The sequence below is a fragment of the Apis cerana genome, linkage group LG9 (genome assembly GCF_029169275.1).
Source record: "Apis cerana isolate GH-2021 linkage group LG9, AcerK_1.0, whole genome shotgun sequence".
Lineage (NCBI taxonomy): Eukaryota > Metazoa > Arthropoda > Insecta > Hymenoptera > Apidae > Apis > Apis cerana.
This window is the reverse complement of record NC_083860.1, coordinates 413,437-437,368: the sequence shown is the minus strand read 5'-3', so window position 1 is coordinate 437,368 and position 23,932 is coordinate 413,437. Positions and strand designations below refer to the sequence as shown.

General features: G+C 17.4%; 1 protein-coding gene across 2 annotated transcripts in view; it reads right to left on the bottom strand.

Annotated features, from left to right (window-relative positions):
* Nucleotides 1–22,446, bottom strand: part of LOC108001957 (guanine nucleotide-binding protein G(o) subunit alpha) — a 111,527-nt gene extending 89,081 nt beyond the window's left edge. The window contains exons 1-3 of one of the 2 annotated variants that reach the window (XM_062079776.1): nt 22,212–22,417; nt 21,666–22,044; nt 8,206–8,676 (exon numbers count right to left, since the gene is read on the bottom strand). In XM_062079776.1, coding sequence (XP_061935760.1) covers nt 8,206–8,323 — 118 coding nt within the window. In that variant the 5' untranslated portion in view covers nt 8,324–8,676; nt 21,666–22,044; nt 22,212–22,417. Of the gene's footprint in view, nt 1–8,205; nt 8,677–21,665 lie in introns of both variants that reach the window. The other variant, XM_062079777.1, reaches the window with a different exon arrangement.
* Nucleotides 22,447–23,932: the final 1,486 nt, after the last annotated feature.

The window sequence follows — 23,932 nt, the reverse complement described above, 5'->3', positions numbered from 1 at the left end:
AAAAATATTTAAAATTTAAAAAGTAAATTTAAAAATAATTATTTTTTTATTATTAGAATTTTCAAAAATTGTCATATACAATATACAATTGTCACATACAAAAAATTTTTTATTTTTTCATAAACATATAAATTTTAATAATTACGTTATGCATAGTAATATTTAAAATATGAAACTTTTATAATTAACTTATATAAATTATCTAAATTTGGTTCGAAATATATTGTAAAAGAATTAATCATTCATATTATGACTTCTATGTAAATAAAAAATAAAAGTATATAAAAATATTTTAAGTATAGAATTTATAATATTTTATATAATACTTTTTGTTACATTAAATAATAAATATAATATAATTAAATTATTTATTTAAATATTTTATTAAGAGGATTATCTTTTTAAAATGGAAAATTTTGAATTTAAACTATAATTAAAATAATATAGAAAAACATAAATTTTTGATATATGTATATGTACAATATCTTATTTATTTATTAATAAATTTTAGGATTTATTTATATTTTTCAATTTTTTTTTTAAAAAATGTTGAAAATTTGAGCAGTTGTAATTTGATCTCCTGCGATTGTGATTTAAAAAATTGATGATTTATTGATGAAGATATATCAATTAATGAAGAGAAAGAACTCAAATTATAATTGTTTTTATTAAAAATTTATTAAATTAATACGAAAATTTCAAAAATCAATGATAAAATTAAATATATTGCTAATTTAAAAATATTAATTAATTTCAAATCTAACTGTAAAATTTCGCATTTCTCACAAATAGACTATATGAATAAAGTTATACGAAATTAAACCACTTATTATATATACTATATGTGAGAAATATTCTAAATGTAAATAAATAAATATAAATTTTCTATTTATGTGTAAGAATCATAGTTTTCTGTTTTTTAATATTAAATTATATTGAATTTATTATATCTTTTAAGATTTGTTTTTTATTATTGTTTTTTATCATGTACAATATTTTAATAATTGATATAATAAAATAATTCGTTTTTTTAAATTAAAATTTCCACTTATTTATAAAGAAATTGTGTATTATTTTATTTCTTAAAATAATCAGAATAGAATAGAATAATTATTATATTCAATGGATTCAATAAATTTGTTTTGTCTTTTTTATATGTCTTTCAATGTTTGAAAGTATATATCTTCTAAATGATTTTAAAATAATCTGAATAGAAGTCATATAAATTCAAATTAAAAAAATAATCTAATAATTAACACTAGAACTACCAAAGATAGACATACTAGTACCAGTCAAAATGACTACAATTTATATTAATTAATGAAATGAATTATAATTATGTTAGATATGTTACTATAAGTTTATTTAGATGATAGATAGGTTTAGCTTTCATTATATGTACATATATAATAAAAAATATCGATTACTTTATTACAAAGTATCATTCGTCACATTTTTTACATATATACATTTTTCTTTTTGTACATTTTCCACAAATATATTTTTTGCATGTAATACAAATATTTGATTGAATATTGCAGTTTCCACTTTGGCACCATTTTCGTACATTCGTCGATTCCTTGTTTGATGTTAGCGCTTTCAATTGCAATTGTTCATTCGGTGAAATCCTATGCTCATTTGCAAGTTCATTTACTAATTCAAATAAAAAGTCTTTCCTCGAGATCTTTTCCCCAGTCATTTCTTTATAAAGAATCCATGTATTTATTGCAGCCAAATCGAGAATATTGTGGAATACATGCATCTTCTAGATCCAAATTTGATACTATACTTACTTGCCATTTGGTCAATTGTGTCTATGACAAATTTTGTTTGATTATAAAATGATATAGTTTCAAGTAATTTCTTCTTACTTTTATCAATTGTAGCAAATTTATGTATGTGCTCAATAAAACACTTTCTTGGCCGGCTTGCTTTGATAAATTGTAAGAAGATATTCATTAGATTTATAAAATAATGTTGTATAGTGTAACATCTTATCTTTTTTTGGAAATTTGGGTAATTTCCTCTTATTGCTGCATATCAACTAAGATGGTTTTTTTGCTAACAATTTTGATGATAGACTAGTAAAAAAATTGTCAGTAATTACATTTCTTCCTTTCATGAGATATGGTTCCATAACTTTGAACTACAAATTGATCAAACGGTGTTGATGAATTTCGAACTTCATCTTTAGTTAAATATGGAAATCCATTTATCACACATTTGCTTTTGATGTCTTATGCCAGCCAAAATTTTATTCCAAATTTATTATTGGGTTGGTTTATTGGGCATGTATTGAGTAAATCTACATCTTGCTTTCGTAGGAAATAACTGTTCATCAACAATAATATTTTATCCTAACTTATAATAATTATGGCTATTTTCAATAAATTTATTCCATACTTCCATAGAAATCAGAGCAAATTTATCATTTCATAATCTTTGACTTCTTTCATTTTTTTTATCAAATTGAACAAAATGTAATATCTCCATAAAGTTATTTCTACTCATAGTCAATGGAAAAAATTGCTTATTCCATAAATACAAAGATTTCAAATTTTTAGCTTCATATGTCTCACGAGCATATAAAATGACAATAAATGCTTTCAATTTTATTTGCGTTAATGACCATTTCTTCTCCAAAATTTTAGAAGCTTCTAATTCAGTGCAAGTTCTTATGTGTTCCGAAATTTCATCGTCGATAATCAAGGAAAATGCGCTTCTCACTGTGCCTTTCATAATATTTCTTTTTGCATATTTTGTTGGTCCAGTTATATCTTTGAAAATATTATGAATACGTGCGGTCTTCCAGAACTAGCACCTCTTTTATTTTTTTCAAATAGTTCCATCTGATAGAATTTTATTTTGATCTTCTGATATATCAGTTTCATCTTCAGAACTTGAAAATAATGGCATAACTCTTTTTCTTTTACGAACATTTACAATATCATTTACAATTACTTTCACTGCTAGAAGACTCGTCAGAAGTTTCACTATCATAAAGATCATTATTATTTTGATTGCAATATAAATTATTATTACCATTATCATTATCAAACAATTCACTTTCATTATATTCATTATTTTTTCTATCAGAAAGTTCAATTGAAATATCATTTATTTGGTACAATAAATTAGAAATTTTTTGTTTGTTCATTTTAGGATTTCAGACTAATTATAAAATAAAACGAAAAATAATGTATAATGGTAATCATTCTAATATAAAAAAAAAATATCTTATCTATTTAAAAAAAAAATCAATTAATATTTTACACTTAAGAAATAATAGAAACGCAATATAAAAAAATATATCAAATACTTTGAATGAAAAATGCAAATATAAAACATTGATCTAAGTGTTGTTTATAAATGGGAATATTTTGGTCAACTTATATATTCATATTTTGTAAATTTTCATTTGCGGTTATTACTTCTAAACCAGTTATTTTGATTGGTATAGGGATAAATATATATATACTTATATTGTTTTCGCTTTTATTAAATTAAAGAAAAAATGGAATCCATAATATTTAATACTTTGATGTATTTATAAAAGTCATATTATTTTTCAGACACAAAAATATTAAAAAAAAAAAAAATTTCTAAAAGAATAATAAAACCAGTTATTTTAACTAATCCGGTAGTTGTAGTAAGAATTAAGAAATCAGATTTTTCCAAGGATCTTCTAAGGAATAAATCAAATATTTTTATGAAATGATAATTTATCTATAAAATGTTATATTGTCATAACGAATAAAGATTTTTTTTTTAATTTTTTTATTTCATAATAGATAATAAAGATAAATTGTTTAATCGACAATATATTTACTATCAGATTTAAAATCGAATTTAAAATCGAATTATATAATATTTTTCTTATTTATTTGTTTATTTTTAGATTTTCTTTTCTATACTATTATTTCATTTTAAATTATATAATATTTTTCTTATTTATTTATTTATTTTTAGATTTTCTTTTCTATACTATTATTTTATTTCCATTATGTTATTTATATAATTATTAATTATATAATATAACTTGAATTTCACTTGCTTACCATTAAATTTATTTTATTCAACTTTTCTATGTCTTTTTATTTAATTTTTTTATATTTATATTCATATTTTTACATTTTTAATGCTATTATTAGCTATTATTACTATTATATATTACTTAAAAAAGTACAATATTTTTTCATATATACAACATAACATCTATATTTTTTTCTTTTTCAATATAATGTTTCTTTATTATATATATATTTAATCTATCTTTTTACATTTTTTTTAATTAATATATTTTATTTTTTTACTTTTACCATTCTTTTTTTATTACTCCTTTTTTTATTATACATATTTCAATATATATATGTAGAATGCTTTATATTATCTTAAAGCTTTATCCATATATTCACTTGGATATCTTTATTATCTTTGTATGTAATAACATATATAAAAAATATCATATACAATTTTTAGTATGAATAATGATATAATATAATGTAAATATTTTTTATATATGATGCATTAAAGATATTTTAAAATCATTAGTATATTTTTGATCGATGTTCTTAAATTTTTATTTTTATATGAGAAAAATACAAAGAATTATCGACGAAATGATTTTTTTTATCTTAAAAAAGATATTTTGCTACGAAGCAAAGTTACAATCTTTGAATTATTAAATCACATGCACGTTTTATTATCTCTGAGTTTATTCTGTACATGCAATAATTCGTTCTTTCATGTCTTCCGACGTAGTTAGCACTTCTTAATAAACAATTTTTTTTAGAATTTTCTAGAGAAAGAAATCCAATGGCTTGAATAAAGAAATCGAGGACTTATGAAACTGTTTATTCATCGATACGAATAAAATTCACGATCATTTCGACCATATGTTAAATATCGTTACAATCATATTATTTAATAACTATTTAATAACATATTTTCTAATATTTTACATATTAGACTAACATATTTTCTAAGTTAACATATTTCATATAAAATATTCATAGTATTCTTTAATAAAAGTTTCATCGATAAAACGGTAATTATTTTATTACAAATAATTCCGCATATTGATTATTTATTACATTTAATTGATATACAACCAATATAGATTATTGATGACCAGTAATACACATTATATAAATTTATATTTTCATTGAATGAATAAATTTCCATAGCTTCATTAATGAATAAAATTCGAGAAAGAAATATCTTATTTTGCGTTTATTTTGTAAAATGATTCATAAAATTTGTACCATAATTTTTAATAGAGAATATAGACAATACTTATATCATGAAAGAATTTAATATATATATATTATAATATACTTTGTAATATTACTTTTATTAATATTCCCATTAGATTTGTTAAGAATTAATTTGTGGATTTATAATTTCCATTTTGAGAAACAAATAGAAAAAATTTGTCTTTTTTTATTAATTTCATTCTTTTTTAATGATAAAATTTGCTCAACTTTCAATTTCTTTTAATTTTTTATAAAATCTTTCAAAAAATCGATTTGAAAAATATATTTGAAAACTTAGGCTTTGAAAACAATTCAATATATCAACATTATCAAGATAATAATAAATTATACATATATTACACATACGCGCGCACACACACACTCAGAAATCTTTATTTTTAATTTAAAAAAATTATTTTTAATTAAAAATTTTAAATTAAATATTTCAAAATAGTATTTTGAAATAATTATTGAAATATTATTTGAAATAATATATTTATTATTTTCTTCTATTAAATCCATTTACTTTCATGTTTTTTTAAATACATTCGTTATTTTTTTTAATTCTTGTTCATTATATAAATCTTTTTTATCATTTTTAATTTAATCATGACTGTTGAATATTAAATATTGTTATTTCTTTTTTTTATTTGAATTTTATTGAATAACTCTATTTTTCCAATTTCTTATTTATTTGTTCATTCCAATATTTCTTTGAAATTAAACTTTTTTTTCATAAATATTTCATTTTCTACTTTAATATGTTATTTTTATATTTGTAAACTTTTTCCTTACAATAAACTTATTATTAATTTCTAATATGAAAAAATTATATAATATTCATCTCGTTATGTAAATTATTGATTTTTCATTAAAGTTATTAAATTAACAAATAAAAAATTATAAATAAATACATATTATGATAGAATGAATACGAAATTTTAAGGAATGATTTAATCATTAGTGCTTCTCAGTGCGTATAATGATAAGTGAGTATAATTATGATAATATAATAATGATAAAGTAATAAATAATGATAATAAATGACTATACAATACAATAGTAAATATTCGATGATAGATAATTAAAATCATTTGATTTTAAGGATTATAAAGGTTGATTATAAGAAAAAGATTAATAACGATATTTTTTTTCTTTCCTTTTTCGCATTTTTATCTACTTTTATATTGTTTTCTATTATTTTCTATATAAATATCTTTTTTAATTTCTTTTTTTCTGATTTTTCTTGTTTTTTTTTTTTATTTTCATTCTATTAGTATTTTTTTTTCTCTATTTATAATGTTGTTTTATTATAAATTCTTTATTATTTTTTATTTTTTATTTGTTTTATATATTTTTATAATTTATATATTTTTTATATGATTTTATAATTTTTATTTTATTATATTTTCTTTTAACATCATTATACAACATATTATACTAATTTTCATTCCTATTTGTTTTCTTTTTCATTAAATTTTTCATAATTTTTTTCATTTTATATTTTCTCTTTATAATTTAATTTTCGATTTTTCCTTTTTTTATTTTCTTCTCTATTTTTTTTTATTCTTTTTCTTTATTTTTCTCCTTCATGTTCTTTTTTGCATTTTATTTTACTTTCTTTATTGATCTCTTTTTCTTCCCATTTTCAATATTTTTTAATTTTTTTTTCTTATTAATGTATCATTATTCAATGTTTAATTTTATATTTTTCGAATCTATAATTTTATGTTAAAATTTTTCTTTCTAAATCTACATATTTTTATTTATTTTTAGAGAAAACATTTCCTCATGTTTTACATTATATTAATTTTGCTATGTTTTACTTGATCTTATTTTGTTTATATTTTGAAAGTATAGTTTGAACATAAATAATTCTCAACATATGTATATAATTTTTCTATTTAAACGATGAAACTATCAATTTAAAATGAAATAATATAAAAATTAATTTTATTTAAGTTTACATTTTCTATTAACATTTTTTATAAAATATAGTGAATATCTAATAGTTATTTAATTTAATAATTAGTTATTAAACATTTAAATATTTAATAGTTTATTTAATCAAATAGTTATAATCGAATTATAATCAATTGTACAAATATATAACTTAATCAAGTTAGTTATTAATATTTATATTGTTTTGCAAATGTTTACCGTAAATATATTATTATAATAATATGAATGTTAGCTGATGACATCATACTTGTAACATTCAACTTCTTTAATAAACTTAATAGAATACATGTTATTTAGAAAAATTTTTTTAAAGAAATGTAAATCTGATTGATTATTTCTAATAAATTAAATAAAACCTTCAAGTAGATATACAATTTCTTATCTATGAATCACATTATAATATGATTTGAACATTCTCCTTGTTTCTATACCAAAAATATATCGTGTGAATATTTTCATAGCACTAATTATAATCAATATCCATTCGAAAAGAGTAACTAGATGCTGTTTATGAAATGATTAATATTATACACGACATTTTGATATTTAATTAAAATATTAAATATATCTTCAGTTTTTATTTAATAATTATTTATATAAAATTATAATTTTTATAATTTTATAATAATATAAAAAATTATTTTATATTATAATATTACATGTTAGAATGCAAATCCATTTGAAAATAAAATTTTTATAAATTGTTTTCGGAAGTTACTCTTCGCTAATGAATATTTCATTACGAATATATACAGTTAAATGGAATAATCGCGGAATATAATATGAAAACTATAATATATTCGCTACTATATGATTTATATAGTTATATTATATAGTTACATTATATTTATATAAGTTATATTAATATATAAAGGATTATCAACGCATAATATAATACGCATATATAATAATAAAAATTTCTTAGTTTCTCCGATTAATATTGAATTTTCTTCTATGATGAGAAACTTACAAAAATAAATGTACTCACCAAGTAATAACAACTTAATGTCCTTGGCAGCTTGAATACCATCCTCCTTTAGATTTTTCTCGATCTGCTTGCTACGGGCCAGTGCGGCCCGCTCTTCCGCGGACATGGCGCAGCCCATCTTGCCACAGGTTGCTTTCACAAACGCCACCACCAAGCCTCTATTCTTTCCCTCGTCGGTCAGAAAACCGTTACTCTATTCTTTTCGTGGTCACTACCACCACCAACCACGATTCGCGACTCACGTCGCAGGAGTCGTCTTTTCCACGATCACCACCACCCTCCTCCGCCGCCACCTTCTACGTATCACCTTCGCCGCCACCCTTTGACACTTACTCTTCGACAGCGTCGTCTTTGTCTTCTTCGTTATCGTTTCTTTTCTTCTCACTAGCTATTGCTCCGCGACACTCGCCGCTTCTTGGTGACGAAGCCCGCCACCCTAGAACGAATTTAATCTTCTCGCAAGCACTAGTTCTGTAACATCAATATTTACAATTTACATTTGTGATATTACTTATTGAATCATATTTATTATTTATATAATAATTTAATTCTATTCTATAATTCATATATTCATAATACATTATTATTATTATAATTATATATTATAGGAAGACTATTCCAATCATTTTGATCTTGATATATATATTGATGTCAAGGATATTATTCAAAATAATTTTTTCTTATAACTTAATTTCTTATAAGTTTTATTTGCCGAAAAAAATCGTTACATAACATAAACACAAATATAAAAAGAATTAGCTAATATTCCCATTTATATTTATCCATTTATATTTATCCATTTATATTTATCCATATTTATCCATATTATCCAAAAAATTAGATATTCTTCGAATTTTACAAAATGCAAAAATGAAATATAAAATAATCTTTGCACAATCGAAGTTACAATAATTATTAAAAAGAAGACTAATATTGTTTTGATTTCAAGAATTATATATTTATAATGATATATTTATATATTATATATTATTATATATTTCATATGATAAATTTCATCAGTTGATATAAAAAAATTACTAATATCAAAAAATTTTTAGATTTATTTAATTATAGATTATAATTATTATATTATATTATTATATTAATTATAATTCGATATAATATACATAGATCGAAAATCGTGAAAAGTTGATTATGATATTTGCTATTTTTAATGATTTATAGCTCATATTCGATAAAATTTTATGTATATATATGTATGTATATATGTATGTATGTATGTATGTATATATGTATGTATGTATGTATATATGTATGTATATATGTATGTATGCATGTATGTATGTATGTATGTATGTATATGTATATATATATATATTTATCCATATTAAAATATATATTTATATATATATTAGAATATTTATTATTTTCTGAGATATTAATGAAAATTTTTTAATATTTTTAGTAATTTTTTATATATAGATAAAAGTAATATAATTGTTTTAATTTTAAAAGTTCTCACTGTTAAATATTTAATGGACAATCTTGATACCTAGATAGTTTTGAACAGACTCTTAGCTATATATAGTAACAAATATTTTCAAAACGATACGCTTCGGCAAAAAATCTTGTAATTATATATACTTTTATATATCAATAAAATTTCATCACTTTTAATTATTATTATTATTATTAGTTTTGAGGAATATTAAAAATTATAAAATATTCTATCATTTTGTTGCAGATTGTATAAAATTTGAATAATTCTGATAAATAAAATTTTTGTCACATAAAATATTTAAATTAATCTTATGTATTTGTCCAGTCTATAATCAGAATTTATTTATCACCTATTTATCATCAGTTTTTATATAATAATATTTTTAAATCTCTAATTACTGATAAATTGATTATTATTATTAAAAAAAAATAATGTTTTAAAATAAACACTTATTTTCAAATTAATTAAAATGTATTTCTTTAACTTAATAAAATGTAAGTGTAATTAAATGGTAATATAATTATATAAATGTAATTAAGTTAATGTTCAGACTTAAATTTAATTGAATATTTATGAAATTACATTAAATATCATTTTCTTTATTAATAAATCAGAATTAATGCAAAAAAATCATGAAAATGTAATCAATTTTATATTTGTTTAAAATCAATATTAATATCAATATTACAGTTATAGTTATTTAATATCTGAAATTTTCATCGTTAATCTTAACTCCTTTTAATTACTAAAGAAAATTTCTCGATATAAAAAAAAAATTATAATTTCTATAAATAATAATTGCTAAATAATGAAAAAAAATCTAATAAATATATATTGATATATATAAAAGTTAATATTTTTAAAATTATAAACAATCCTTTATTTCAATTGAAATAGTGAAATTCTTCACTTCTATCACATCGAATATCATTAATTAGTTTATAATTTTTTTTCTTAGCTATAAAAGATTTTCTACATGTTTTTCTTCTATTTCGATACATAATATTATATTAAAAAATTATCATACTCTATAAAAAATTCTTAGACAATTAGATGAAATAAAAAATTGTTTATTTTATAATTTTTTAATTTTAAAAAATATTATTAAAATATTATAATAATATATTTGTATATTGTAATTTATATATATATATTTATATTTTATATAGCACATTAAATACATCTTGTATTATACGCTATTATAATATTATATTATTATATAATTTGTTAATATATATTCTACATATTCACAAAATTTCATTAAAATTTTCTGATTAGAAAAAATTTTTTGTAAGATATATGAAAATTTGTATTAATTCTATTACATATTGATTGTATATAATATTGCCATTAATGTATAAGAATATTTTATTATTATTAATAAATGATAAACAAAAATAATTTTTAAAATCTATGTATAGAATATATGTTTTAATAATTTTTTATCCTATTAATATTAGATATATATTATAATTTATATATATTATAATTTAATATTAGATTAGATTATAATCTAATTTAATATTAGATTTAATGCATTAAATATTTCTTTTTATGAAATTTATATTTTTTTATGCAATTTTTTTTTAATAATAATGAATCTTAATTGTGTCAATATTCTATTATAATATTCTATTTTTTATATATACTTAAGAAGTTTTATAAAAATATTTTTTCCATAACATTTTTTCTTTCATAGAAAGATATATTATACTGTATTTAGATAAAATATATATTATATATATTTTCCATTTTAATTATTAAATACTTTCTCGAATTATTGATTATTGAAAAAAGCTTCATACGAAATTTTTTCTGCTTTGAGGGGAAAATAATTCAGATAATTTAATTTTTTATCATTAATAGGTTAAATTGATAATTATAAATAAATTAAACTTATACATGAAGAACATATGAAAAATAATTTCATTTTTTTAAATGGAATTATATAATTTTTTATATATTATTTAATATATTTCGATATTTTCTATAAAAAAATTATTTTTTTAATAAAAATTAAATTTAGCAAACTTAAAGTTAAAATATATCTGATAATTAAAATATAGTTTTTTCATTTTTTATATGATATTTCTTTTATATGATTATCTTTATATTTTGATTAGATTGAAATATATAATAATTAAAAGATAATTCTAAAATGTATACTAATTAAAACTATATTTTAATTTAAAAACTTTAAAAAAAGTATAATTTTATGATACTTGCTATGATATATTACTATTAAGTTTAAAATGAAATATTATTTATTAAAAAAAGATATTAAAATTTGAACAAAATTGTAATTATTTCAATATTAAAAATCAAACATTATGATTTTTTTCAATTTTATCTTATTTTTCGTGCAATATTATACTATTTATATATTTATATTTTTCAAGCATCTAATTTTTAAATATCTATTATAAATACATTATACTTTTTAATTTAATTTTTTACTTTTTAGATTAATCACCAATTAATAGCAATAAATATTTTTTCTTCATTCATAAAATTCTGCATCAAATTATTGCTATTAAACTACAGTTTAAATACAGTTTTAATAATAGCTTTCTCCTTACGATCATACCATAAAATCGGAAATATCGTTTTTATACTAATTATCATAGAATAACAATACATTAATTAAAACTTTTTGTTACTAAAATTTATTTGACATTTAAAATTTATTTCAATAAATAATCAATATTCTTGAAATCATCATTTCAAATTTCCTTAATAGATGCGATTTACATATTTTTTATTATATAGTTTATTTTTTTATTATATATTTTAACATTATTTCAGATTCTACAAATATTTTTATTTAATATTCTAACTATTTAGTTGTGAAAGTTAGTTAAAATATTTAAATCTTTATTTGGGTATTTTTGATTTTTTCTTTGATTGCATCAAAATATATTTATTAAATTCACTCATACAATTTTAAATTCATCTAAACAATTTATAGTATATACGATATATACATCGGTCATATTTTACTTAAAGATAATATTGCACAATTATTCAGGAATTTCTCATTATCCTTTTTAATTATATTTTATTTAAATTCAATATTTATGTTCTATTATTATATATGTTACTATATATATTTATGTTCTATACTATAATATAATATTCTATTTATTTTAATTAGTTTTTTCTTATTTTCATATACTTATATACTTTTTATATACTTATAATTTTCCTTATTTTATGATTCTTTCATTTTCTTCATATTTTTCATATTTTGTAATTTATTTACTAATATTTTAATAATTAAGACACTAAATAACTAATTATATTGAGATCTTTTTTAATATTTGAAATACTAATCTTGGATCTATTATCATTTTTATAATAAAATCTAATATAGTAAAGTATATTTTATTAATCATTTATTCTGGATATTTTGATTTCATTTTCATTTATTAGTTTTATTTAAAATAATCTATATAATTTTATTTCTTCTTCTTAAAAAAAACTCTATTTATTTATTTTAAAATCGAAACCTGTCAACAAATAATTAATTTGTATTATTCTTTATTTTTCAATAATTATTAAATTATTAATTCTTTATTTTTCAATAATTATTAATTAATTATTTTTATTTTAATATTAGTATAATATTATATAATTATATTATTAATTAACAATCATATTTATACAAATACTATATTTATTTCTTTTAATTTGAACTATAATTCTATACGTATATATTTATTTTTTTTTATAATCTTAGAATTAGATTATTTGTTATTAAAAAATACAAAAACTTAAATTATAGGATCTTATACATAAAAAAAATTAATTAACATAGAATTTAATTATTTTTTCGATAAATTTTCATTTCTATAATGCTTGATACTATGTTATCAAATAAAATATTTCCAATATGATTTCAGCCAAGGAACAGTTATAGTACATTTAATATTATATATTTTTTAAATCATTAAAGTAATAGTTTTGATTCAAAGAAAATTTTCAGTTTCTTTTGCATTATATTTAAATTAGCACTTTCAATCTTAAATAAAATATAAAATAGCACTTTTTTCATATAAAACTTAATGAAAAATTTGAATAAGTTTGAATAAGTTTGTTTTTAATAAAATTAAATTTTTTGTTTCATATTTTTTATAGATATAAATTTCTAAACTTACAAGATAAGTTAAACTTGAAGATGAAAAATATTCCATTTATATGTATATTTATAAAATTTGTAGAATAACAATAAATAATATATTACATAATATCTCATAAAAAATGTTTTTCATATACTATAATATATAATAATTTAATTATTATCTCTTGATCTTAATAATCTTGAAATACATTGCCATTTATTCACATATAATTTTTATTGAATAACTTAATAATATCTATTTCTCTGTATTGAGTTATCGAGTTATAATAGATACATTATTAATCATGATTAGATACATGACGAAATATAAGATATTCTATGATTTTTAATGTTCCTCAAGATTAATACAATGTATTAAATTTTATGTATTCATATAAACTATTTTCTTAATAATAATATAGAATAATAATATAGAAAATCGCAGTTTTTTTTACAAATTTAATTTATTTATGAAAAAAATATATAAGATAAATATAATATTTGATAAAATATTAACGAAGTTTTGTTTTTTGAAAATAGAATAATTGCTTATTTTTGTATATATTTTTGTATTTTTGTAAAAAATCTATAAAAATTGTTTTTATTAGATTTAAAAAATAAATATCGATTTTTTCGAATTTTGAATATATATAGAAAACAATCAAAAAAAATAATTTCTCTTCAAATATTTTTATTCGTTGTTTTTTTCTTGTAAAATTAAATTTTATTTTTTCTTGCGGAGATATACTGCTTTAAAATTATCATTTCATTATTATTATATTATTATTTCATATTTAATTTATTAATAATAAAAAGTTAGGATTCAAGTTTATCTTTAAATAGAATATTACAGAATGAAAATATATATATATAGTTTTTTTTAAGAATAAATAAAAAATATTTTTTAATAAATTTTTATTCATATGCATTAAAAATAAATTTAATGTGTATATTCAATAAAAATCTTATGGTGATAATCAATTTTGATTTGAGAAAGAATGATATATGATAGAATTGACAAAAATAAAAATTATTTTCTTTGATTATACTCTGTAAATATACAAAATTCATAAACAATTTGTATTCATTTATCTTCTAAACATAATGAAAAACAATTTTTATGTTCAAATTCAAATTCTAAATAAGAAAATATATAGTAAACAATTCCATTCTTAAATGATAAAATTTAATATATTTTATCGAATTTATAATATTGTTGTCCATTTTTTATATAAAATATAATTTTAAATAAATCAAAATAAAAATAAATAAAAATAAATATATTATAATTGATTTTCTTTTATATTAAATATTAAATATATTATATATTAATTATAATAAATATTAAAAAAGAAATATTTTATATGAATATATATATATGTAAGAAAATAATGTGTTGAATATAAAAAACTTTTTTTATTGATATTACATAAATTATATCGAATTATATCAAATTATATTGTATTAAAATTATATTGTATTAAATCAAATAAATAAATTGTAACATAACAAATATTTTTTTATTAATAAAATTATATCATTAGTATCATTATGTATAAAGAATAAATTATAATATTTGACACATTTTCTTGAACTTGTTTATAATCAATCAACATTACTATCAGAGCTCAATTAAATTACGTGATTATTAACAATGTTTTTTGTTAATAATTTAATAACTTATTGTTAATAAAAACCGTAAAGAAAGTTTTTGTAATGAAAAAATATTGTTTGAAATTATCTCTATGAATTTTCAATTAACGAATGTTTCTATATTTTTGGGACATATAGATATAATATATAATATATAATATACAATATAATATAATCGGAAAATTAAGATTATTTCTTAAATTTTACAAAAAATACATTTTTAATTAAAATAAATTTTTGTAAATAATATCCACTGTATATAGTTCTGTTTTTGTAAATTTTTGTATTTCTTTATGCATTTATATGAATGAATGTTTTTTTAATTAAAAAAATTGTAAATTTATAATAATATAATATAAATAATATAGATTATATATAATAATATAAGTAATATATAAAATAATCTCAAAATATTGTTTATTTAAATTTTTTTTTTTGACATATATTTTCAAAATATTTTATATATTAGATATTTTAAAACTTTTTAAAATGCAATTATGAATGCAATTATGTAAAATAATAATATAATATCATTCTTATTTGCATAAAAGTCCATAGTTTATGAAAGTATGTCACATTATATTCTTCAAATAAATCATAACTTTATTGGATAAATATTTGTTTAGTTTAAAATATTAGTATATCAGAAAACATTTATCGTAATCACAGTCTAAATGTTAAAAATAAATGTTAAAGATTAACATTTATATACAACATTTAAATAACAACATAACAATAAACATTTTCATAAATTTACAAAAGATTAATAATTTATTAAAATAGAAACTATATATTCTATATAAATAGAACTACAAAACAAATATTGAATCTTTCTTAATTCCAATAATATGATAATTTAAGAAAGATAAACAACGACATAAGGACAAGTTCAATTTGCAATTATTTGAACTATTAAATAGATAATGAAAGATAATTCATCTTGAAAATCAATCGTTTCACATATTCGAATTGTTTCACATTACTAGAATTTTGCAGATAATTAGTCAAATTTAATAAAAAATTTACTTATTTATTTTTATTCACATATAATAATCTAAGAAAAACTTCTATCTAAAGAGTTATAATATGTATAATGATTTTTAAACAATGATTTTTAGCAAAGATTTAGTTCAGAAAATTAAAATACTATAATTTTTCACTGTATGACTGTATGACTTTTTTAATTAAAAAAAGAATTTAAAAAAAGAATTAAACAAAATAATTAATTATTTATTAAAATAATGTAAAATTCTATATTACTGATTGCATATAACAAAATAAAAATAATTAAACTATTTACTCTTTTGAAAATTTTGATTATTTTTGTATATAATATTATAATATCTAATATAAAATTGTAATAATATATTATAATATATAATATAAAATATATTATAATATTTATATATATATATTTTTTATACTTTTGTACTTACTTTTATTTTTATATATTTTATTTTATTCATATTTATTATATTAAGTATTTTATTTCAAGTTATATTTTTTATCATATTATTATATATATATTATTTATATTTAATATTATTATATTATATAATAATATTATTATTATATATTTATTATTATTATCATATTTTAAAAAAGAAATAAAACTATAATAATTCATCATATTTTTTCATCCTTTTTTTCTTTTAAAATCTTAGAAATATTATCGTTTTCATTTCGTTAAATTTATTATTATTATAATAAAACATAATAAATATATATACAAATACATAATTATAAATCCATTACACAATTAATTTTAAATCGCAAGAATTTCTAATTGCCTAAATAACAGATTTTTTCTGGCATAGATTTTATAAGTGATTTTTTATTATACTTTTTACTGTATACATTTTTTTTTTATAAAAAAAGCAATAGAAATTTCTTGATTATTTAATATTTTTGCTCTGGAAATCAAATTTAATTCTATAATATTTTAAAACTATCCTACCTAAAATTATTTAATATAAATATTTTTTTATCACATCTAATTTTGAATAAATTGAAAAATTTAAAATTATGTAATTCACATTCGATAAAATATTTTTTTTATAATGATTTTAATATTTCTTAATAATAATAATAATTTATTAATAATTAATTTTTTATTGTTACAAAATCTTTTTTTTACAAATAAGATAATAAAATTTTAAAATATTATTATAACGTAATCATTTTAAAAACATTTCAAATTTAATTTTTTTTAAATAAATTAAATAATAAACTATTTAAAAATTTGATTTATTTTATTTATAAATAATTGTAAATTGTTATAACATAAACATTTTTGTAAATTGTAGTTCTTTCTTTAATCTTCTTGTAATATTTTTTATAAATTATTTTTTATGATCTAATAAAATTTATTTGATATAATAAAAAAATAATTGTAATATTGAATTAATTTTTATTTAATGTAAAGTATTTTTTAATTTTTATTTTATATAAAGTATTTTTAAATTCTTTTTGTTGCAATTATATATTTTTAAATTGTTTTTAATTAAAAATAAAAATTAATTTTTGATATTGTACATTATTTGATATTTATAATTTATAATCATAAATGACTGCATGTATTTCCATCTTTTTATAATAATTTATTTTTCTTCATTTTTGTTTTATTAATAATTTGCTAATATTATAAATAAATTTTTGTTTTTTTTATTGTTTTTTGATATAAATATTGTAATATTTATATCATATACTATTAAATAAATTATTAAATATATTCTATATATATATTCTGTATAAATTATTAAATATATTCTATATTAAATATATTAGTATAAATATTAATTACATATATTTTTATCATTTTTAAATATTTATTAATGTTTTTAAAAACAAATATAAATATTATGATTTTTTTATAAATTATTGAATAATATTTAAGAATTTTTATATATATTAATAATTTATTGAAATTATATTAATAAAAAATCCTATAAACTTTTTTGGAAATTTTATTAATATTTATATAATTATATCTATAGAAATATTTTATATCTATTGCATATATATATTTAGTTAATAATAATTTTTAAAAATTTATTACTAAACAAAATATCATCTTGAATGACAACCATTAAATGCAAGTATATAAATTTTTTTATTTACATTGTATTATGGCCTAAAAATAAATTCAACAATATCATATTTAATTATTTTGAATTCAAGATCATTTCAAGTTTATAATAATAAGTTAATATAGTTAAATTTGTCTTGAAATTAAATATAAAATACTTATAAAATATAAAATATAAAATACTTAAAATTAAAAGTAATATTTAGAATAATATTATTTAAAAAAATACAACTGACTTTCTTATTAAATATAAATTTTTATTATATTATATGTGCAACTTATTTCAATACTAATTAATTTTTATTTTTTTGTTAAGAGGAAGGTCTAAAAAATCATGATGATCATTTTAATGAACACTTTTCATACTTGCTAATAAGGCTTGAACAATACTGTTACATGTAAAGCAAAGGGTTAATCATGCTATTCAAATGATTATTTCTGACCGGTCAGGGACGCGTTTCGCGTTATAATGATAAAGAACCTTCTATCTGTCTATAGCTATAAGCATTCGTTAAAAGCATACTTGGAGATTTTAAAAAACCACAATAGTTAAGAAAAAATTGTATAAACAATTGCATGGTATTTTATTAAAATTTTTTATGAAATAAATTTTTAATTAATAATAGAATATTTGTTGGATGTATAAATTCCAGAATCAGTATAAAAATATCTAAAGAAAAAAAAATAGATTTAAGTCTCATTTTACTTAATACTTATAAATTTAATACTTTAATTGCTTATAAGTTTTAATAAATAACCTTCAAATACTTTAATAAATACTTGATAAAAGAATATTCTAATATAAAATATATTAATAATTATAATTTTAAAATAATTAAATATATTTTAGTTCACTATTTTTAAAAAAATTAATAAAATTTTTTAACAATTTTTAAATAAAATAATTTTCAATCAATAATAAAATATTTTATTTTTATATTTTGTTAGAACGAAGAAATATAAAATTTTTATGTACGAATTATATAAAAATTATGTATGTATATGTATATATATATATATATATATATATATATATATAAATAATAAATAATAATATTATTTATATTATATATTTATATAATTTATATATATATATATATATATATATATATTTAATATTTAAGATTATTAATATTATTAATATTATATAATAATATAATATATAATAATAATTTAAATTATTAATATTATTTTAAATATACATATATATTTATAAATATTTTTTAAATAACTTTTAAGTAATTTTTTTAATAATTTCTACAATTTTTATATTAAATAATATTTTATTATTATAATTAATAGTAATAGAGTATTTTTCTTTCAAGTGAAATATAATTTAAATTTTTTAATATTTTGAGTAAAAGAATAATAATGAATAAAATTAAGAAAGTCATAATAAAAAAAATCTAATTATGAAAAAAATTTCAACTTTCTTGTTTAAAAATGGAGCATCGAACTCATTCACAATCACAATATTAATAATAAATAATATATTTTTCAAGACAATTTCTGCTACCGGCAACAGTTTCCTTTAATCATCAAAAAAAAATACATCTTTCGGTTGACGATTCATCACATAAAAGCATTTCGGAAGTTTAGAAAAAGCTTAAAGGCACATGTTTAAACTATGTAGCATTAGTTTATCTTATTTTTCCTTTTTTCTTTTTCCCATCTCTATGACGAATAATTTCAAAATTTTCATGAAATATAATTTCCAAAAAAGAACTATTTGTAAAAATAAAAAAAAATTAAATAGAAATTTCTCTTGAAATATTTTCAATATATTGTTGTATATTTCTATACAGATTTGTTTAAAAAAGTTTATTATATAAAAAAAATGTGAAAAAGAAAACTTTATTTTAATCTGTGTTAAATAGAAAAAATATTTCTTAACTTTTAGAATGCATAGTTAATTATTATTTTTAAAAATTATTTAAAGGAAAATTAATTATTATTATTATTAATTATTATTAAATTATTAAATTATTATATAAATTATTTTACTATACAAGAAAGACTTTGAAAAAAGAATAAAAAAAAAATATTTAATTAATATATTAACGTACATATGTATATTCATATAAAATATTCTTCTTCATATGTAGTATTATATGTATTATATATAGTATTTTTAAGTATAGCTATTATTATAATTTATATTTTAAAATAGGAAATTATAAGTTCACATAATATAAAAAAGAAAGAAATTTGAATTTTATTATAATATGTAATTCATATGAAATAAGAATATTATATATATTTCAAGAATTAACAATAAATATAATTAATAATATAATATAATAATTTCATAATTTATGCATATATGTCAATATATTTTTAAAATAAAATATTAAATAAACAAAATTCATATCAAATAAAAAAGAATGGTATATATTTATAAAATAGTTTATATATATTCAATATTTAAGATTATTAATATTATTTATTTTAAATTTGTTTAATAAAAGAAAAATATTTCTTCTAAATTTTATTTAGATATTTTATATATCTGTTAAGTGAATTTTATCATTAAAGAATTTTTAATTTTATCCATATTATTTTATATTAATATAAAAATATAAAATATTATTTTATAGAGAGTTTGAAAAATGAGACACTTTCGAAATGTTTGATCGCACTTATTTTCGACTCCTATTCCTCTCCTATTTCTTTCGAATCCTCGATAAGAAAATTCAAATAAAAAATTCATATAAAAAATAAAATACTAATTATTTTATCGAATGTTTTGCAATAAATTTTATTCTATATATAATATTAAGGCATATATTAATAATCCTCTATAATTGGAATTTTATTTGCTTAGAATAAAAATTGAAATTAAATTGTGATTTCATATGTTGATTTGAAAAATAAAAATATATAAATAGAATAAATATGTCTGATAGTAATATAATAATACATAAAGTACAAAATCTAGTTACAAGTAATTAAAATAAGATTTGAAAAAATATAAATATACATATTCATATGAATAGCTTTTATCACATGATAATATAAAATAAAAGATCAGACGTAGTTTTTTTGCGGATATATAAAAGATTCTTTTTGTCAAAGCATCGAAAAGAACCATGATGATGAATCAGCAAGCAAAAGAAGGGCGTAAAGCTGAGACTTACTGGTGAAACCACCCCGCGTCGTCCGCTAGATGCCAGGGTAGCTCTCTGTGTCTCCGGGCGCGCACATAAACGTCTCTTCCCCGTAGATTTCAGAAACTCTTTTTATGCACCTCTTCCTAACTTATTATTTCTCACTTATTTCACTGAAATGTGCGTGTATCTCTATATATATACGCCCGTATCACTTCTCGAATCGATATAACTAGCAAGAACCGAACAAATAAACGCAATAAACGCGAACCGGATAAGCCAAGAGTAAACGAAACGCCGATTACTTTGAACGAAGGAATATTTTCATGTAGATTTGTTCCTGGATCTTCCGATAAGATATAAACAGCGTTACGTTGAACTGATCACTAGTTGATCCGCACCGCTAAAACTAAGTAATACTATGCACGACTCGTTTCGAACTATTATTACGGGATACGAGGAAGAAAAGACGATATCTTGAATCCCAGAGAAGAACACTATAACCGCTCTCACGTTTGCTCTCTCTTTTTCTCTCTCTCTCTTTCTATGCGTTACCTGATTATATGAGTTTTGTACCTCTTAGTTATAGTTAAACACAGCCTCTAAAAATCGCAAGGAGCGTTTTTCGAAAGATTGATGGAGAGAAAAGAGAGAGATCCGAGCGAACGAACAACTCCGAAACGTTCGAGGAGCTGGACGCTTCCCTGGTGGGATCCGGTACACGACTGAGGCGCCCTCTCGCCCCGCCCAGAGGCGCAACAGCACCCACAGTCGCGAGGTTTGACGGGACGTCGATCGATCCACCGACTGACCCCACTACTCTATGGGATGGCAAGGAGAAATCAAGTTAAACGCATGCGCAGAATTTCGTCTTCGATATTGAAAATTGACTGACCCTCGCGGGATCGAATTCATTTAATCGAAGATTTAAAATTTTTATATTAAATTTAAAGATTTAAATTAATTTGATAAATATAATGTAAAATATAAATCAAATTCGAAATATATGTACTTATATACTCTGCTATTCATTTATTTAAAAAAATTTTATAATTTGAAATTTAGATTTTTTTTTAAAATATTTATAAATTTAAATTTGCAAATTTGATATTAAAAAAAATTTAAAATCAAATTTAAAAATTAAAATTTTAATAAAATTTAAATAAAAAACAAAAAATAATAAATTATATAAAATATAAATATTAAAATTTTCTGTGATATTTCTAAAAATAAAAAAAATTAATACACATATATACAAACACAAAATTATAAAAGAAATATAATAAAATAATTACAATAAAATAAATTTAAATTAAATTTGGGAAAATAAAAACAATCATATTTTTTTATTTAATATCTATTTTATCTATTTTAAATTTATTTCTCTTGATTTAAAATTTATTTAAAAAAAAATCATTTCTTAAATTAAAAATAAAAAACAATTTAGTTTATTAGTATATTAAAAAGAATTAAAAATTCAAAATTTTATATAAATTACATTGTTTAAGTTATAATTAAGTTATTAAATTAATATTAATAATTTTTTAAAAAATTATATTTAAAAAATTAAAATTAAAATAATATTTAAAAAATTTTTATTTTAATATTTTTTAAACACATAGCAATTTTATGTATGATTCTAGAAATATAAGAAATAGTAACGTAAATCAAGAGAAATAAAGTTATTCTGTTTTATTATTTCAAACTCATTCATTAAATTGTCTACTATAAATAAATCTATAAATTATAAAAAGAATTAGATTTTATTAGAAAAATAATAAATGAATAATTGAATTATGAAAAAAATGACAAAGATTTTTTAATCTTATTATAAATACAGTATGAAATTATTAAAATCAAAGTACAAAATATAATTTAAGAAATTAATTCCATTACTTTTATCTTATAATAAATATTTTATTTTATAATAACAGATATTTTTTTTCTTGTTATTATTATTATTATTATTATTATTATTATTGTTATTGTTATTGTTGTTGTTATTATTATTATTGTTGTTATTGTTATTATTATTATTGTTATTATTGTTATTATTGTTGTTGCTGTTGTTGTTGTTATTATTATTATTATTATTATTATTATTATTATTATTATTATTATTATTATTATTATTATTATTATTATTATTATTATTATTATTATTATTATTATTATTATTATTATTATCTAATGAATAAACAAAATAAAAAATTTTAGCTATATTACATTTTACATTACATTTAAACAAAATTATTATATTTGATATTAATATTACATTTAAACAAAATTATTATATT